General features: G+C 37.1%; 1 protein-coding gene across 2 annotated transcripts in view; it reads left to right on the top strand.

Moving 5' to 3' along the window:
- Positions 1 to 13,807, top strand: part of LOC121443343 (rho-associated protein kinase 1-like) — a 129,092-nt gene extending 115,285 nt beyond the window's left edge. For both annotated transcript variants that reach the window (XM_041645072.1, XM_041645071.1), the window contains exons 28-33: positions 7,380 to 7,450; positions 7,639 to 7,727; positions 9,821 to 9,899; positions 10,047 to 10,308; positions 10,870 to 11,077; positions 12,335 to 13,807. In XM_041645072.1, the coding sequence (XP_041501006.1) occupies positions 7,380 to 7,450; positions 7,639 to 7,727; positions 9,821 to 9,899; positions 10,047 to 10,308; positions 10,870 to 11,077; positions 12,335 to 12,338 (713 nt within the window). In that variant the 3' untranslated portion in view covers positions 12,339 to 13,807. The remainder of the gene's footprint in view (positions 1 to 7,379; positions 7,451 to 7,638; positions 7,728 to 9,820; positions 9,900 to 10,046; positions 10,309 to 10,869; positions 11,078 to 12,334) is intronic.
- The last annotated feature ends 1,315 nt before the right edge of the window (positions 13,808 to 15,122 follow it).

Genomic DNA, 15,122 nt, shown 5'->3' with positions numbered 1-15,122 from the left:
GTTCTAGGGAATCCAACACCCTCCTCTGATTTCCACACAGGTACCGGGCCTGCACATGGTGCACAAACATATATACAGGAAAAAAAAACCCACACACATAAAAATGAGATAATTCTAACAAACTTTTTTTTTAATAATTTTTTTTATTAAGAAAAGAAGAAAAAAAAACATAAACAAAAAACAAGTTTCCACCTCCTCCCAGCCTCCCATTTCCCTCCCCCTCCTCCCACCCTTCTCCCCCTCCTCCCACCCTTCTACCCCTCCCCCCACTCCTCTCCCCCTCCCTCTCCAGTCCACAGAGCAGTCCAGGTTCCCTGCCCTGTGGTAAGTCCTAGGTCCTCCCCCCTCCGTCCATATCTAGGAAGGTGAACATCCAAACTGGCTAGGCTTCCACAAAGCCAGCACATTAAGTAGGATCAAAACCCCGTGCCATTGTCCTTGGCTTCTCATCAGCCCTCATTGTTCGCCATGTTCAGAGAGTCCGGTTTTATCCCATGCTTTTTCGGTCACAGTCCAGCTGGCCTTGGTGAGCTCCCAGTAGATCAGCTCCACTGTCTCAGTGGGTGGGTGCACGCCTCGTGGTCCCGACTTCTTTGCTCATGTTCTCCCTCCTTCTGCTCCTCATTGGGACCTTGGGAGCTCAGTCCAGTGCTCCAGTGTGGGTCTCTGTCTCTGTCTCCATCCATCACCAGATGAAGGTTCTATGATGATATGCAAGATATTCGTCAGTATTGCTCTCGGATAGGGTCATTTCAGGTTCCCAATCCTCAGCTACCCAAGGAACTAACTGGGAACCTCATGTTGGGCACTTGGGAGCCCCTCTAGGGTCAAATCTCTTGCTCACCCTAAAGTGGTTCCCTTAACTAAGAATTGTGGTTCCGTGCTCCCCTATCCACCTTTCCTTTATCCCAATTCTCCTGATTCCCCAAATCCCCCCTCCTTCCCTTCTACCTTTTCTCTCCCCATCTCCCCTTACCCCCATCCCACCCCACCCCCAAGATCCTAATTTTCTCCCCGGCAATTGGGTCTACTTCCCTTAGCCAAGAGGATAACTATATGTTTTTCCTTGGGTTCACCTTCTTACTTAGCTTCTTTAGGTTCACCTATTGTAGACTCCGTGGCCCTAATTTATGGCTAGAAACCAATTATGAGCGAGTACATCCCATGTTCATCTTTTTGGGTCTGGGACACCTCACTCAGGATAGTGTTTTCTATTTCCATCCATTTGCCTGCAAAATTCGAGAAGTCATTGTTTTTTACCGCAGCGTAGTACTCTAGCGTGTATATATTCCATACTTTCTTCATCCATTCTTCCATTGAAGGGCATCTAGGTTGTTTCCAGGTTCTGGCTATTACAAATAATACTGCTATGAACATAGTTGAACAAATGCTTTTGTCATATGATAGAGCATCTCTTGGGTATATTCCCAGGAGTGGTATTGCTGGGTCCAAGCATACGTATACTATATATACTTGCCGTGACAACATTCTTAGTTCAGTGTTTTTTCTTTAACCAAATAATGGAAAATAGATTTTGTTAGTATATTTTTTGAATAATACATGAGTAGAAAGTCACTTTATTAAACCAGACAAGTAATATATTTCAACAAAATACACTGTTGTTTCTATTTTTATAAAGTCAATAGACTACTTTTAAAAATTTCTGTTGTTCAGGAAAGTGGTACTCAAAGGACCATGTATGATATCTGCCCTCTTGCACTGGTATCTTTGCCATCATGCTTTAGTATATTTGCTTGCCCAAAATCAGGTTTCTGTGAGCGTTAATGGAAGGAAGAAGCACATCCCATTCTAAGGTCAGGGATGCCTTCTGTTTTGCAGGGTTTGCCTTTCATATGCAGCTTCTGCCTCTAGAAAGTTGTAGCTGTCCATCATAGGACATAGGAAGATTGCCATGGGTTAATAAGAACCTCTGCTTCGCCTATTTAGACATCTGAGATCAGAATTAGTTAAAATATACATATACGTGTGTGTGTGTGTGTCTGTGACTTTTAGAGACTTTTGACTATTGTCTTAAAGTTTTTATTGGTGAGATAAAAAAAAATCATGACCACAAGCAGCTTAGGTCTAGAGAGATGACTGCGTGGTCACTAGCTCTTGGGTTCCATTCAGAGCACCCACATGGTGGCTCACAAGCATCTGTAACTCTAGTCCCAGGGGAGCCAACATTGTCTTCTGGCCTCTATGGGCACTTGGCACTTATGTGGTGCACAGATACACATGCAGAGAAACCATGCATAGACACTAAATAAAAAATTTTTTTGAAGAGCAACTTGGAGTTCTTGAGTTACAGTTCATCTATGAGGGAAGTCAAGTCAGGAACTCAAGCAGAACCTGGAGGCAGTAACTGAAGCAGAAGCCACAGAGGAACACTGCTTACTGGCTTGCTTCTCATGGCTTGCTCAGCCTGCTTTCTTATACAGTCTAGGAATGCCTGCCTAGAGGGAGTGCTGCCCACAGTGAGCTGGGCTATCCCTTATCAGTTATTAATCAAGAAAAGTGTACTATAAAATTGGCTACAGGCAATCTGATAAAGGTATTTTCTATTGAGATTGCTCTTCCCATGTAACTGAAGCTTATATCAAGTTAAAGGAATGGAAAAAAAAATAAATAAAAAAAAAAATAAAAAAAAAAACAAGTTAAAGGAATGGGGGTTAACCAAGACAGTTATACCAGTATTTAGTTTTCAAACTGAAATTATAAACTCATGTTTTTGTTAACCATGGGATGCTTTTGGAGTAAAGGAATTGTATTTAATGTTAACCCAAAATCTCAAGGAGGGCTTTTTCTTTATCCTATGTGTTTGTTTTTATTAGCTTTGTAATGTGTTACTGGTTTTTTCTACATTTTCAGTGACTTATGCCTTATTAGTAAACATAATTTGAAGGCAAATTAATAAAAGATAAGTCGGTGCCATGTAAAATGACCAAACACATGAGGTGGTTTGATTGGCAGGCTTCAGGTTAGGATTCCTGATTAACCTGGGAGTCATTTGGCAAAGGAATTTAAATGTTTTTACTGGCTCTGTTTTGCATTTTTGTTTGTTTGTTTGTTTGTTCTTTAAGGTATTTTTTTTCAGATAGTTTGTTTCTGTGGCTACCAAACGTCAGGTACTCTTGACTGTTGTTCATCACTGTGCTGTCAGGTTAGATCAAGCTGAACCCGACTTCCCTATTGCATGTAGAAATTAAAGGCTAATATTTCAAAATTACTTTTCCTTTATGCTGATGGCTTAGTAGTTAAGAGAACTTGCTGCTTTTGAGGAGGACTGGATTAGTTCCCAGCATTTTTATGGTGGCTCACAGATATCAGTTCCAGGGGACCTGATGCCCTTTTCTGGTCTCCTGGCACTGCACATGTATAATGGATTTACATATAAACAGGAAAAACTCATTTACAGAAAAATGTAAATTACTTTTCCTCCTGCATTAGATATTTTTATCCTCAGTTAAAAATTTATATTAAATTAACCATGCAGTAGATGCATGCTTAAAAATAGTTTTGACAAATAAGAAGTAAGGTTTTACAAAGTATTTTATCCTTAATATAAGTTGCGTATCATTCACTTATCTAGAATAGATCTTGAAGAAGACTAAAATTTTAATTTTACTTCAGTTTAGTAGTGGAGACTGGACAGATGGCTCAGCAGTTAAAAACATTGGCTGCTTTTCCAGAGATCCTGAGTTAAATTCCCAGCAACCACGTGGTGACTCACAACCTTCTGTAATTGTAATCCTATGAAATCTGATGCCTTCTGATGTGCAGGTGTACATGCAGACAAAAGGCCCATATACATAAATAAATCTTTTTTTAAATTAGTAAATGAATTTGCATATTATAAAAGGACTTTGAATAGATTGTTAAGTACAAACTATATTTTTAGTTCAGTGATTTGACTGTATAAACAGTTCTATAAATAAAGTAACTATCTTTCATTATTTTTCTGAAACATTATTTATATAGAAACTATAACATATCTCAGCTGTCCAGTCCTTGGCCTCTTATAACACTTTCCATGGGTACTTGGTCATCAGTTAGACCTAACTTCTTTTTTTTTTTTAATTTTTTTTTGTTTGTTTGTTTCTTTGTTTTGTTTTTTATTTTTTTTAAAAATTTATTTATTTATTAAGGATTTCTGCCTCGTCCCCGCAACCGCTTCCCATTTCCCTCCCCCTCCCCCGATCAAGTCCCCCTCACTCATCTGCTCGAAGAGCAATCAGGGTTCCCTGACCTGTGGGAAGCCCAAGGACTGCCCACCTCTATCCAGGTCTCGTAAGGTGAGCATCCAAACTGCCTAGGCTCCCACAAAGCCAGTACGTGCAGTAGGATCAAAAACCCACTGCAATTGTTCTTGAATTTTCAGTATTCCTCATTGTCCGCTATGTTCAGCTAGTCTGGATTTATCCCATGCTTTTTCAGACCCAGGCCAGCTGGCCTTGGTGAGTTCCCAATAGAACATCCCCATTGTCTTAGTGTGTGGGTGCACCCCTCGTGGTCCTGAGTTCCTTGCTCGTGCTCCGTCTCCTTCTGCTCCTGATTTGGACCTTGAGATTTCTGTCCGGTGCTCCCATGTGGGTCTCTGTCTCTGTCTCCTTTCATCGCCTGATGAAGTATACCTAACTTCTGAACTCTAAAGATCACTGAAGTTCTCCAGCAGATGATGATCTGGCACACTGAGTATGGAGAATAGAACTAAAACACTGCACAGTAGTTCCCTACCTCTATTAAATTGTATGTAATGTATTAAAGTAAACTTAAAAGATTGGCCTTGATATTTAAATTGCCTGTGCTAACTATTAATTTACATCCAATTGGGCTCAGTCTGTTATTTGGGTTAGAGTCAGTTGTTGATGTTGCAGTACTGCAGACTTTTTTTTTTAGTTAAAATTGCTATATAAATACATTGTATAAAATCCAAGTTAGTTTTGTACTTTTGTGGCAAATTTTTGATGAAAAGCTAGTGTAAGTTCTGAGTTTCTCTCTAAAGAACCTAACTTCAGTGTATGATGTGAAAGATGAATTTACAGCACTCGACTTGCACATTGCCATCTAGGTCACAGTTGTAGTTTTCAGGAGCTCTGCATTTAGAGCTAGTTAGATACATTAATAAGGAGAGGAAATAGAGAAGTTAGTGTCGTTTCTCTGTTGAGAAACCATCTCTTCAGTGTGTGTGTATGTGTGTGTTTGTGCACACTCGCACAAGTTCATGTTTAATTCTGTATTCCTGATCTTAACCCAAATGTAGAGAAGTCCCTGAAGTAGGTAGGAAAGGGTATTTTAGACCTTACTGTTTTGTATAAAGATAAAAATTCAAGGGCTTTTATTTTAGTGAAGAATTACTAGTATTAGACACCTTATAAACCATACTTTAAAATAAGAGCTTCCATTTTTGCCATATTAGTGGAAAGTTTTCCTAGTAGTGTTTCTCCTTTCCTAAGTTAAAAGATTTATGAATGATCAATACATGAACAACCTTTTCCCCAAGTTACTGCCTGTTTGATTTTTAAATTGTAACCATTATTTAGAGTTATTTGACTAGTTTAGAAAAGAGGCAGAATAGCAAAATAATAAATTCATTATCAACTCTATGTTTTCTATGTATCAGAAGCCATAGACTTTATGAAGCAAGCATGAGTGTGTAGTCCCTGCTCTCTCAAAACTTGAAAGAACTATTGAAGAGAAACATACTTGACAAAATAAATAATAGTAATAGTAGTAAAGAAAAGGCCAGGTAGAAATAGAAAAAAAAAACTTGAATTTTTTAACTTACTGCAATTTCATTTAGTGAACCAGTTTTCACGAGGGTGACTTAACACAAGTAAGACCTTGGGGATGTTAAGCAAAAGGAATATTATACGCAGTAACTTAATTCTATGAAGATAGACATTGTATTTTAGATATACAACCTCAAAAATTAAGAGGTGTGAGCCCTGGAGTTTTTACAGATACGGATGGAGGAGGCTTTGGAAAGCCTAAGCCTTGGTGCTGTAGTTCTTTTTAAGTGGAGGATGACAGTAGAACTATATGTACAAATGACATCCTATATTCTAGGACTAGACAAATCTTAAATATGAGCTCTCAAATGCTCACTAATAACACTGTTATTATTACTGTAAGACTGAGCTTTCAGTTTTATGTGAAGAAAAAATAAATGTCCCTACTAGGATTGTAATTTCAGCCATAATCACATTTAGAAAAATGTACTTTAAAATTGGTTACCTTTCTGTTTTATGTTTTAAATACAAGATTAATATAGAAAGAAATTCAATTTTCTTATCTTCAACCTGATATAACCATCTCTAAAGGAATCATCTTTATTCCCCATACACTTCTAATAAACTTTAGTTATATTTAATCAGACGTGGTGCGGCACACCCTGTTTCTCAGCACTCAGAAGCCTGAGGCAGGACGATCTCAAAATCAAGACTAGTTTGGGCTACATAATAAGTTCAATTAAGCTATATAGTGAGATTATCTCAAAAAGTTAGAAGCTGGTGGTATAACTCTGGTAGAGTACTTGCCTAGCATGACCACTGCCCTGAGTTTGATACATAATACTACAAAAGGAATAAACATGTAATAGCAGCAACAGTTGCCATAAAAGACTTTGGTCATGAATAGTCAGCAGTTTATGGTATAAATACTAGCAATTTCTGTGCTCATTTTCTGTTTATTGAGTTGAATAAGCATAAAAGACATAAGACTTCATTAGTTTGAGATGGTTTGGAATTAGACTTAACCTGTTAAGTGCCTCCCAAACAAATTTGAACAATGTTAATGAATCATTGAGTGTTTTATTCAAACGTCTTTTAGGATATTTTACTGAGAAAACAAATAAAATGTTTTTCTCTTATTCTTTGTATCTAGTTGATTCTGCCTGCATTCCTTATTTATTTATCTTCTACTCTTGTCTTCTGTGAGTAATAGGACACCTCAGTACTTTTGCCTGCTCTTGTATAAGTCATGGCTCGGAATAGTTCAACTTGCTGCATTTCTTTTCTTTTCTTTTTTATTTTGCTGAATATTTTTATGAATGTTATGTAATATTTAAAATATTGTATATCATATCCATTTAAGCTGCAATCCATTCCAGTATGCCTGGCTCCTAAAGACATTGTTACTTCATACCTTTCCAATTGAATACTAAATGTTAATTTTATGGGGAAAGTGGCTTGGGATTTATTTCTGCGGTCTTTGGCCATTAAAGTTCATTTGTGTGATTGAAGCATGAAAGAACAAATTATAGCATTTATTCATTTAGCTGTTTTCTATTGCCTGTTGCTGCATGCTGTCAGACGTGTAGTTTTTCTTTTGGTTTTATAATTTAAGATTGACTAGTATACCATTTTTTTTCCTTTTAGAGTCAAGAATTGAAGGTTGGCTTTCTGTACCAAATAGAGGAAATATCAAAAGATATGGCTGGAAGAAACAGGTACTATATTCCTAAATTCTTTTGTTCCATGTTTTACTATAAAGTATAGAACTTATATTAATTGCTCTATTACTAACCTTGGTTTTAAATTAATACAGTATAATGTAGACATAAATGGGAAATATGCTAGTCATTTTAAATGAAGTTAAGTTGCTCTTTTCATTTTTCTTCACTTTTTGTCATTTCAGTATGTTGTGGTAAGCAGCAAAAAAATATTGTTCTATAATGATGAACAAGATAAGGAACAATCCAGTCCATCGATGGTGTTGGACATAGAGTAAGTTGCCTTTGGTTTTTTTGTTTTTTAGGTTTTTATTGTTGTTGTTGATGATGTTGTTTTACAAATTTTTACAGTCACTTGACTATTTACTTTTCAGTTATTTTTAGAATGACTTGACCTTTTGTGTTATTTAAACAGTTTTACCTATTTTTCCGAACAAGTAGACCCAGTGGGTAAAATTTGCATTTGCTGCGCTACCATACGTATGTGAGTTCTGTTCCTCAGAACTCACATAAAAGAATGCAGTAGGGCAAGCTTCTAATCCCAGCATACCACTATAAGGAGTTGGGAGGCAGATAGGAGAATCTCCAGTATGCAGGCTAGCATGGCTTAAACAGTGGCAAAGAGACCCTGTCTCAGAGAAGGTAGAACAGTGAGGACTAACACTCTGCAGTTGTCCTCTGACTTCACACATGCACTGTGGTGTGTATGGACCCACATTGACACAAACAGGCACGTGTACGAATTAAAGTCTAACCTTAGTAGAATGTGAGAGGGAAAGTCTTGTATACAAGACTTATGTGCTTTGAAAAGCAAATTTTTATCTCAAGTATTTAGTGATTTTTGATGTTTATGAGCATCTCAAAAAATAAAATTTGGGGCTCTAGAAGTACCCCAGAGGTTGAGTACTTGCTGCTCTTGTAGAAGACCCAGGTTTGTTTCCCAGCATGCACATGGACAGCACAACTATAGCTACAGTTATAGAAGGCTTGTACAGCCTCTTCTGGCTTTCATAAACACTAGGCACACTCATGGTGCACATACAGGTAAGTCACTTAACCACAGAAAATTAATGTTTTTTTTTTTTAGTGTAAGATTGTTTAATCAGCATACTGATACCATCAGTGGTTTATGTTAAATAGTATAAACAAAAGCTGTTCTTTTTTTAGTAATATAATAAAGACTTAATAAGCTTAAGGTTTTTTCCTTTGTGTTTATTCTTGTACATTATCCATATTATCATAGAGGTGTATATATAATGTAAGTAAAGATAAATAGGTTCTACATATAAGAAACTTAGAGACAACTAGTTGAAAATTTTTAAGTGAACAATATAAATTCAAAATGAAGTTTGGTAAGTGCTATACAATAGATAACATAAAGTTAAATGAAGGGTCATCAAAATAGCTCAGTGAGTAAAAGTGCTTGCTGCCAAGTCTGATGACCTAAGTTTGATCCCCGGAATCCACAAAGTGGAAGAAGAGAATAAACTCCAGAAAGTTGTTCTCTAACTTCCACACATAGACCATAACATATGCACGATGCATAAGATATTTTTATGTTAAGTGTTTGGAGATGGCACTAGTTAGAATATAAAAATTGAGAGAGCTCTGGTAATATTTTCTACTGTTTAAAGCATTAGTTATGAATAATGAACTTGAGCGGAGTGGTAAAAATAAGAGTTTAGTTTCAGAAAACAAATGGCCATCTTTTTCAATTGCATATGTAATCTTGTATTTCTACCAGCAGTTTGTGAGTGATCCAGCTTCTATACATCTTCCTCAACATTTGGTGCTAATAGTTTTATACTTAAAGGTTTATTGTGGGGAAAGGATTCTTTTGTTTTGTTTTGAGACAGGGTTTCTCTGTGTAGCCCTGGCTGTCTTGGAACTAGCTCTATAGACCAGACTGGCCTCGAACTCACAGAGATCCTCCTGTCTCTGCCTACAGAGTGCTGCGGTTAAAGGTGTGTGCCACCACCTCCCAGCCTATTTTTATTATTTTTAATTATGTGTATGTGGTGAGTGTGCACATGAGTGTAGATGCCTTTGAAGCCTCTTGAATTGGAGTTAATGGCAATTGTGAATCACCAGATGTGAGTGCTAGGAACCAAACACTGGTTCTCTGGAAGAACAGTATACAAGCCATCTCTTCAGGCCCTATTGTTTCTTTTAAAATTTTGAAAGCTATATTGTGACACCATGTGTATATATGTATGTGTGTATATATATATATTCTAAATGGTTATTGATGTTGAACATCTTTTTGTTTGCTTCTTTGCTACTTACATGTTCTCTTCAGAGAAATGTGTGCCTTTTGTTACCAATGAGATTCTTATAATAGGTTTATATCATTTATCTCTGTTTTAGTAAATTGTTTCATGTCCGACCTGTAACCCAAGGAGATGTATACAGAGCTGAAACTGAAGAAATTCCTAAAATATTCCAGGTACACATGTTACATTATAATTTTAAAGGCTCTTTTACCTAAGTAATTGGTGTGTTGTGAAATAGATATCAGTGTTTTTGTGCATTTAGACTTTTTATTTATAGATTATTATTTTTTTCAATCTTTCTCTACCATTCCCAAATGTAGATACTATATGCAAATGAAGGCGAATGTAGGAAAGACATAGAAATGGAACCTGTTCAACAAGGTGAAAAAACTAACTTCCAGAACCACAAAGGCCATGAATTCATTCCTACACTCTACCACTTCCCTGCCAACTGTGAGGCCTGTGCCAAACCTCTATGGCATGTCTTTAAGCCACCCCCTGCCCTAGAGTGCCGAAGATGCCATGTTAAGTGCCACAGGGATCACCTAGACAAGAAAGAGGACTTGATTTCCCCATGCAAAGGTGAGATGCAGTGTGTGGGCGGACTCAGCAGTGCGAATTCTGTAGGTGGGCCCTAAAGTGCTTTTGGCTCCTGAGGGACCACGCAGCAGCCTTTTATCGTGGAAAGTGGCTCAGCTTTTAGTGGACATCGACAGCAGGTCATCCCTTTCCAATAGGCATACCAGTAAGAAGCTTTAAGTTGAAAGAAAAGCTTTGGGTGAGTCCCACTACTTTCCTTAGAGTTTTCATCTTTCTTTACTTTCCCACAGACCGGGACAGTCTGCTCTAAGGAGGCATAGTTTCTACAGATACATTTGCTGTATTTAAAATAAGCATATTTTACTGTTAACAGTGTTTGTAGTTCTGATTTTTCTTGTGTTTATGACTATTGGTTTTGATCTTTTTGGTTTTTGGAAAAAATTTCAGTCTTAGCCAAATTGAAGCAAAGATATTGTCCAAAGATAATTAACTATAATATCTTAAAAATTAAGAATATGAAAACTTAAGAATTTAATAGTTTTTAAAAATACTGTATTATGGTTTTACGAAAGTTTTGTGGGGTTTGTTTGTTTTTTAATGCAGTAAGTTATGATGTAACATCAGCAAGAGATATGCTGCTGTTAGCATGTTCTCAGGATGAACAAAAAAAGTGGGTAACTCATCTAGTAAAGAAGATTCCTAAAAACCCACCTTCTGGCTTTGTTCGTGCCTCTCCTCGAACGCTGTCAACAAGATCTACTGCAAATCAGTCTTTCCGGAAAGTGGTCAAAAATACATCTGGAAAAACTAGGTAAAGACTAAAATATTAACCTTTTTAGTAATATAAAAATTATTGGAAACTATTAAAATTAGAAACCTCGGGGCTGGAGGGATGGCTCAGCAGTTAAAAGCACTGGCTGGCTGCTTTTCTAGAGGTCCTGAGCACAAGCATCTATTACTGTCATCTGGTGTGCAAATGCACATGCAGACAGGATTAGAAACCTAGTCGAGCATGGTAACCGCACACTTAGGCCAAGCACTCAGAGGCAGAGGCACATTTGCACCTCTATGTGAGTTTGAGGCTGCCAGTCTGGTCTACAGAGCAAGTTCCAGGATGACCTGGGCTACACAGAGAAACCCTGTCTTGAAAACCCAAGGGTCGGGGGAGCACAAGTCAGGTCCTGTAACTGTCATTGCATATAAAATATTTTTGAAGAAAATCCCATCAAAGACTTAAAAAGAGGAATTTAACCAAGAAGTTTATTTGTAATATAATATTCATTAGTACTAACAAATGTTGGTTTTAAAAAGAACCCAATTCCAACACACTTTAAAAGATGAACATTTTACAATGACCCATTTGCATTTAAAAATGTAGTTCTGGTGGGTTAAAATAACAAGGGCTAAACTTGCCTGCCTCTGCTTCCTGGGTGTTGAGGGCTGGACTACGATGCTCAGCTTGAAGTTGACTTTAACTCCTTACTTTCTTCACTTCCTGCTGTTTGTATCCAGATCTTGTTCCTTGACATGATGTGTCATGCCTTTTCCTTTTTTCGTATTTGCAAGCCTCCAGACTATTACAGTATATCACAACATTCAACTGTACTCTGTGGAATGCTATTTGTGTAGTATAAACTAGGCCTGGAATGATTTAAAATAAGTGTTTTAGTAAGAAAATGTTTTAGCTATACAAACCCTTAAGAGACAGGGACTGGGCAGTCAGAGCAGCAAAGAGAAACCTATCTCAACAAAAACCAAAAAGGAAATAACAAAGAAAATGTTTTAGAAAAAGAATAGAAACACAAAAGGAAATCATATTATGGTATTGTTTTCTTTTCCTCTGTTTTCTCTAAACTTTGTCATTATTTAATCTTTTGTGTAAGTGTATATATTTGTCTTTCCCTAATTTTTTAGAAGGAGACAGGGTAGTGCTCTTGGGGTTTCTGGGTGCTAACCAAATAGTCTACCACTGAGCCACACTGCCACCCTTCCCGCCACTTGTTGTTTCTTATATTTTCAAACCAAGGGTCTTTCTTAAATTACAAGATTTTTTTTTTATCTCCAACAGTTAACCGTGTGACCTACTGCTGTGTTGAAATCATGTGGAACGCTACCTGCTAAACCAGGCTGTTTAACCATGCTGAGCAGACAGGCTATTTCTTTGACACAAATACCACTGGCTTTTCAGGGTTAGGATTGCTCTTATTCTGTCCTTGGCTTTGGCACAAAAAGCTCACTGAGGATTCGGGTTTTTTTTTTTTTTTTTTGGTTTGTTTTGTTTTGTTTTCTTGCGGGTTTGAATACAGGTAGTTTAGAATAATTATTACTATGTAATGCAAGTACAATTGGGGAAAGCTTAGCTAGGTATATTTTTTTAAGGTGCTGCCTTTTTGAATTTATAAGAAAATGCCTGTCGGTCATGATAGAACAGTTTTCCCTGTGAGCAGGAAGAAGGAACTTCCACTTTCAGTGGGATGGCTGTCACTGTTAAGATCAGCCTGTGGAAGGAGTAAAGAAAATATCTCAAAATGAGACATTTTTGTTTTTTTAAATGACTTAAGTTTTTGTGCTCTTGCAAGACTATACAGAACTATTTTAAGAATACAGTGATGTCACTTGAAACTCGGTGCCTTCACTGTAGAATTAAAAGCCTTACTGTTGATTACCCACAGTGGGTTTATGGAAAATTAAATATCTTACCTTATGCTTTACAAAATACTGTATATGTTTCAGCAAGTTTGTAGATTAGGGACTGGGAGAAGACAAAAGAATTACATTTAATCTATGCATTTTTGCCAAGCCATATTGAGTTATTTTACTACTAGAGACATTAAGAACTAACTGTACAAGAGAACCAAGTTTAAAAGCATTTTGTGGGATACATCATTTCTGTAATTATATAATGTATTTCTTTGTGGTTTTTAAGTGAAAAAACATTAAGTTAACATAAAAATGTATGCACTGTTTGAAATGTAAATTATTCTTAGAACACTTTCAGTGGGAGTTGCATTACCCTATTAGTGCCTTAATTTGAGAATTTTTTTTTACTGCCCTAAGTACAGACTTTTCAGGAAACAGATTTTACAAAAAAATTATGTATGTCAGTGGGTTTTTTCATTGGTAATTGGTTTAATTTAAGATATATAGAGGTTTGTTGAACTTTTATAAATTGAGTACAATCTTTGCACCAAACTACTTGCTACAATAATGAAAGACTATTAAACTATCTGCAAAAAATATAAAAGTTGCACCAGTAGTAAAGAATTATGAAATATATCCATGTTTTCCAGTTAGCATAGGAATTACCGTATGAATACTGTTCAGCTCTTCTCTGGTAACAAGAGTTGATTTGTATGGGCAGTGTGATTTATTATTATTATTTTTTAACCAAATACCTCCTCAGTAATTTATAATTGCTTTGCAGTAATGTGTATCAAATAAGCACTGGAAAACCAATCTTCTCTAGGGGATCTGCATGTTTCAAGTGGTATTGAAAGCCGCACTGATGGATATGTAATAATAAACATATCTGTTATTAATATGCTAATGACTCTGTGCTCATTTAATGAGAAATAAGATAATTTATGAATGGATACTTTTAATATTGACTACTATGGTATTTTCTCTTGGTTGGAATAAATAGATGGCATGCTAAAAATTATTCCATGATTGTATACAAATGTTTGCTAAATTTTGTGAATAGATTAAAATTATTTTTTAAACATAAAACTTGACTTGGGCTCTAAAACAAGAGATGCTATTGTTCAAGTGAAAAGATGGCCAGTGTTTGTTGGAAAACAATTCTCCATTGTTCTGCACATGTTGTGAGTAGAGGCTGTGGTAACTTGTATTGGACCATCACAAATACCATACAACAATCAGATATCTGTATAATCAACAGCCTTAGACGATAGACTGTTTTCCCTTCACAGGTCCCTTTACTGCCAATATGTCTCCATGGTTAATGTCAGAGGCAGGTTTACCTGAGCTCATTATAAAAGATTTCAGCTTCCAGGGCTGGAGAGATGGCTCATTGGTTAAGACCACATTTGCCTTTTCTATAATTCCAACTCCAAGGGTTCTGATACCCTCTTGAAGCACAAACACAAAGGTAGCATACACACATATACATATAATTAAAAACAAAAAGACTGGTTCCTCATGCTTGCAGTTCCTCACCTGCTACAAAAAACCATCTTGAGTTCAGCACCCACCTGAGCCACATATACTGCCCTCCCCTGGGAATGTGTTCATTTCTTTCTCATCCACATGTCTCATGTTATCTTCCAAGATCTATGAACTGGTCGCTTGCAGATGGGGGGTAGAGGTCCTGCTCTTTCACTGCCTGATAGTTGACTTACTGCATTCTCAGAACCATCCCCAGTAAGTAATGTGTCAGGGTTGAGTGGCCATCACAGTTAATAGATTTTTAAAAAAAAAAAAAAGTGAGACAGTAGTCTGAGCATCACTTTGCTGAAAACTGAGTACCTTGTGGAACTGCTCTTCTACATTCCAAGCATATTCCAGCACTGTGATGGCCAGAGCATGCTGGGAGGAAGAAACTGGTGCTTGGCAGTGCTTCATGTGTGCTGCATCTACAGACCAGTGTGGTGCTTTGTACTTTTTGCTGCTTGGGAATTTCATATCCATATATGTGAGTCATTGTCAGTCCTGTCTCAGGAAACTACTTGGGCCAAACATTGTCTAATCAAGAAAACGAGCTCAAGGCCAGGCAGTGGTGGCGCACGCCTTTAATCCCAGCACGTGGGAGGCAGAGGCAGGTGGATCTTTGTGAGTTTGAGGCCAGCCTGGTCTACAAGAGCTAGTTCCAGGACAGGTTCCAAAGCTACAGAGAA

This window comes from Microtus oregoni, unplaced genomic scaffold (genome assembly GCF_018167655.1).
Source record: "Microtus oregoni isolate MIOR12 unplaced genomic scaffold, Mior012 000105F_ref0000443, whole genome shotgun sequence".
Classification (NCBI taxonomy): Eukaryota; Metazoa; Chordata; class Mammalia; order Rodentia; family Cricetidae; genus Microtus; species Microtus oregoni.
The sequence above is the reverse complement of the archived record's forward strand: the minus strand, read 5'-3'. Positions and strand labels throughout refer to the sequence as shown.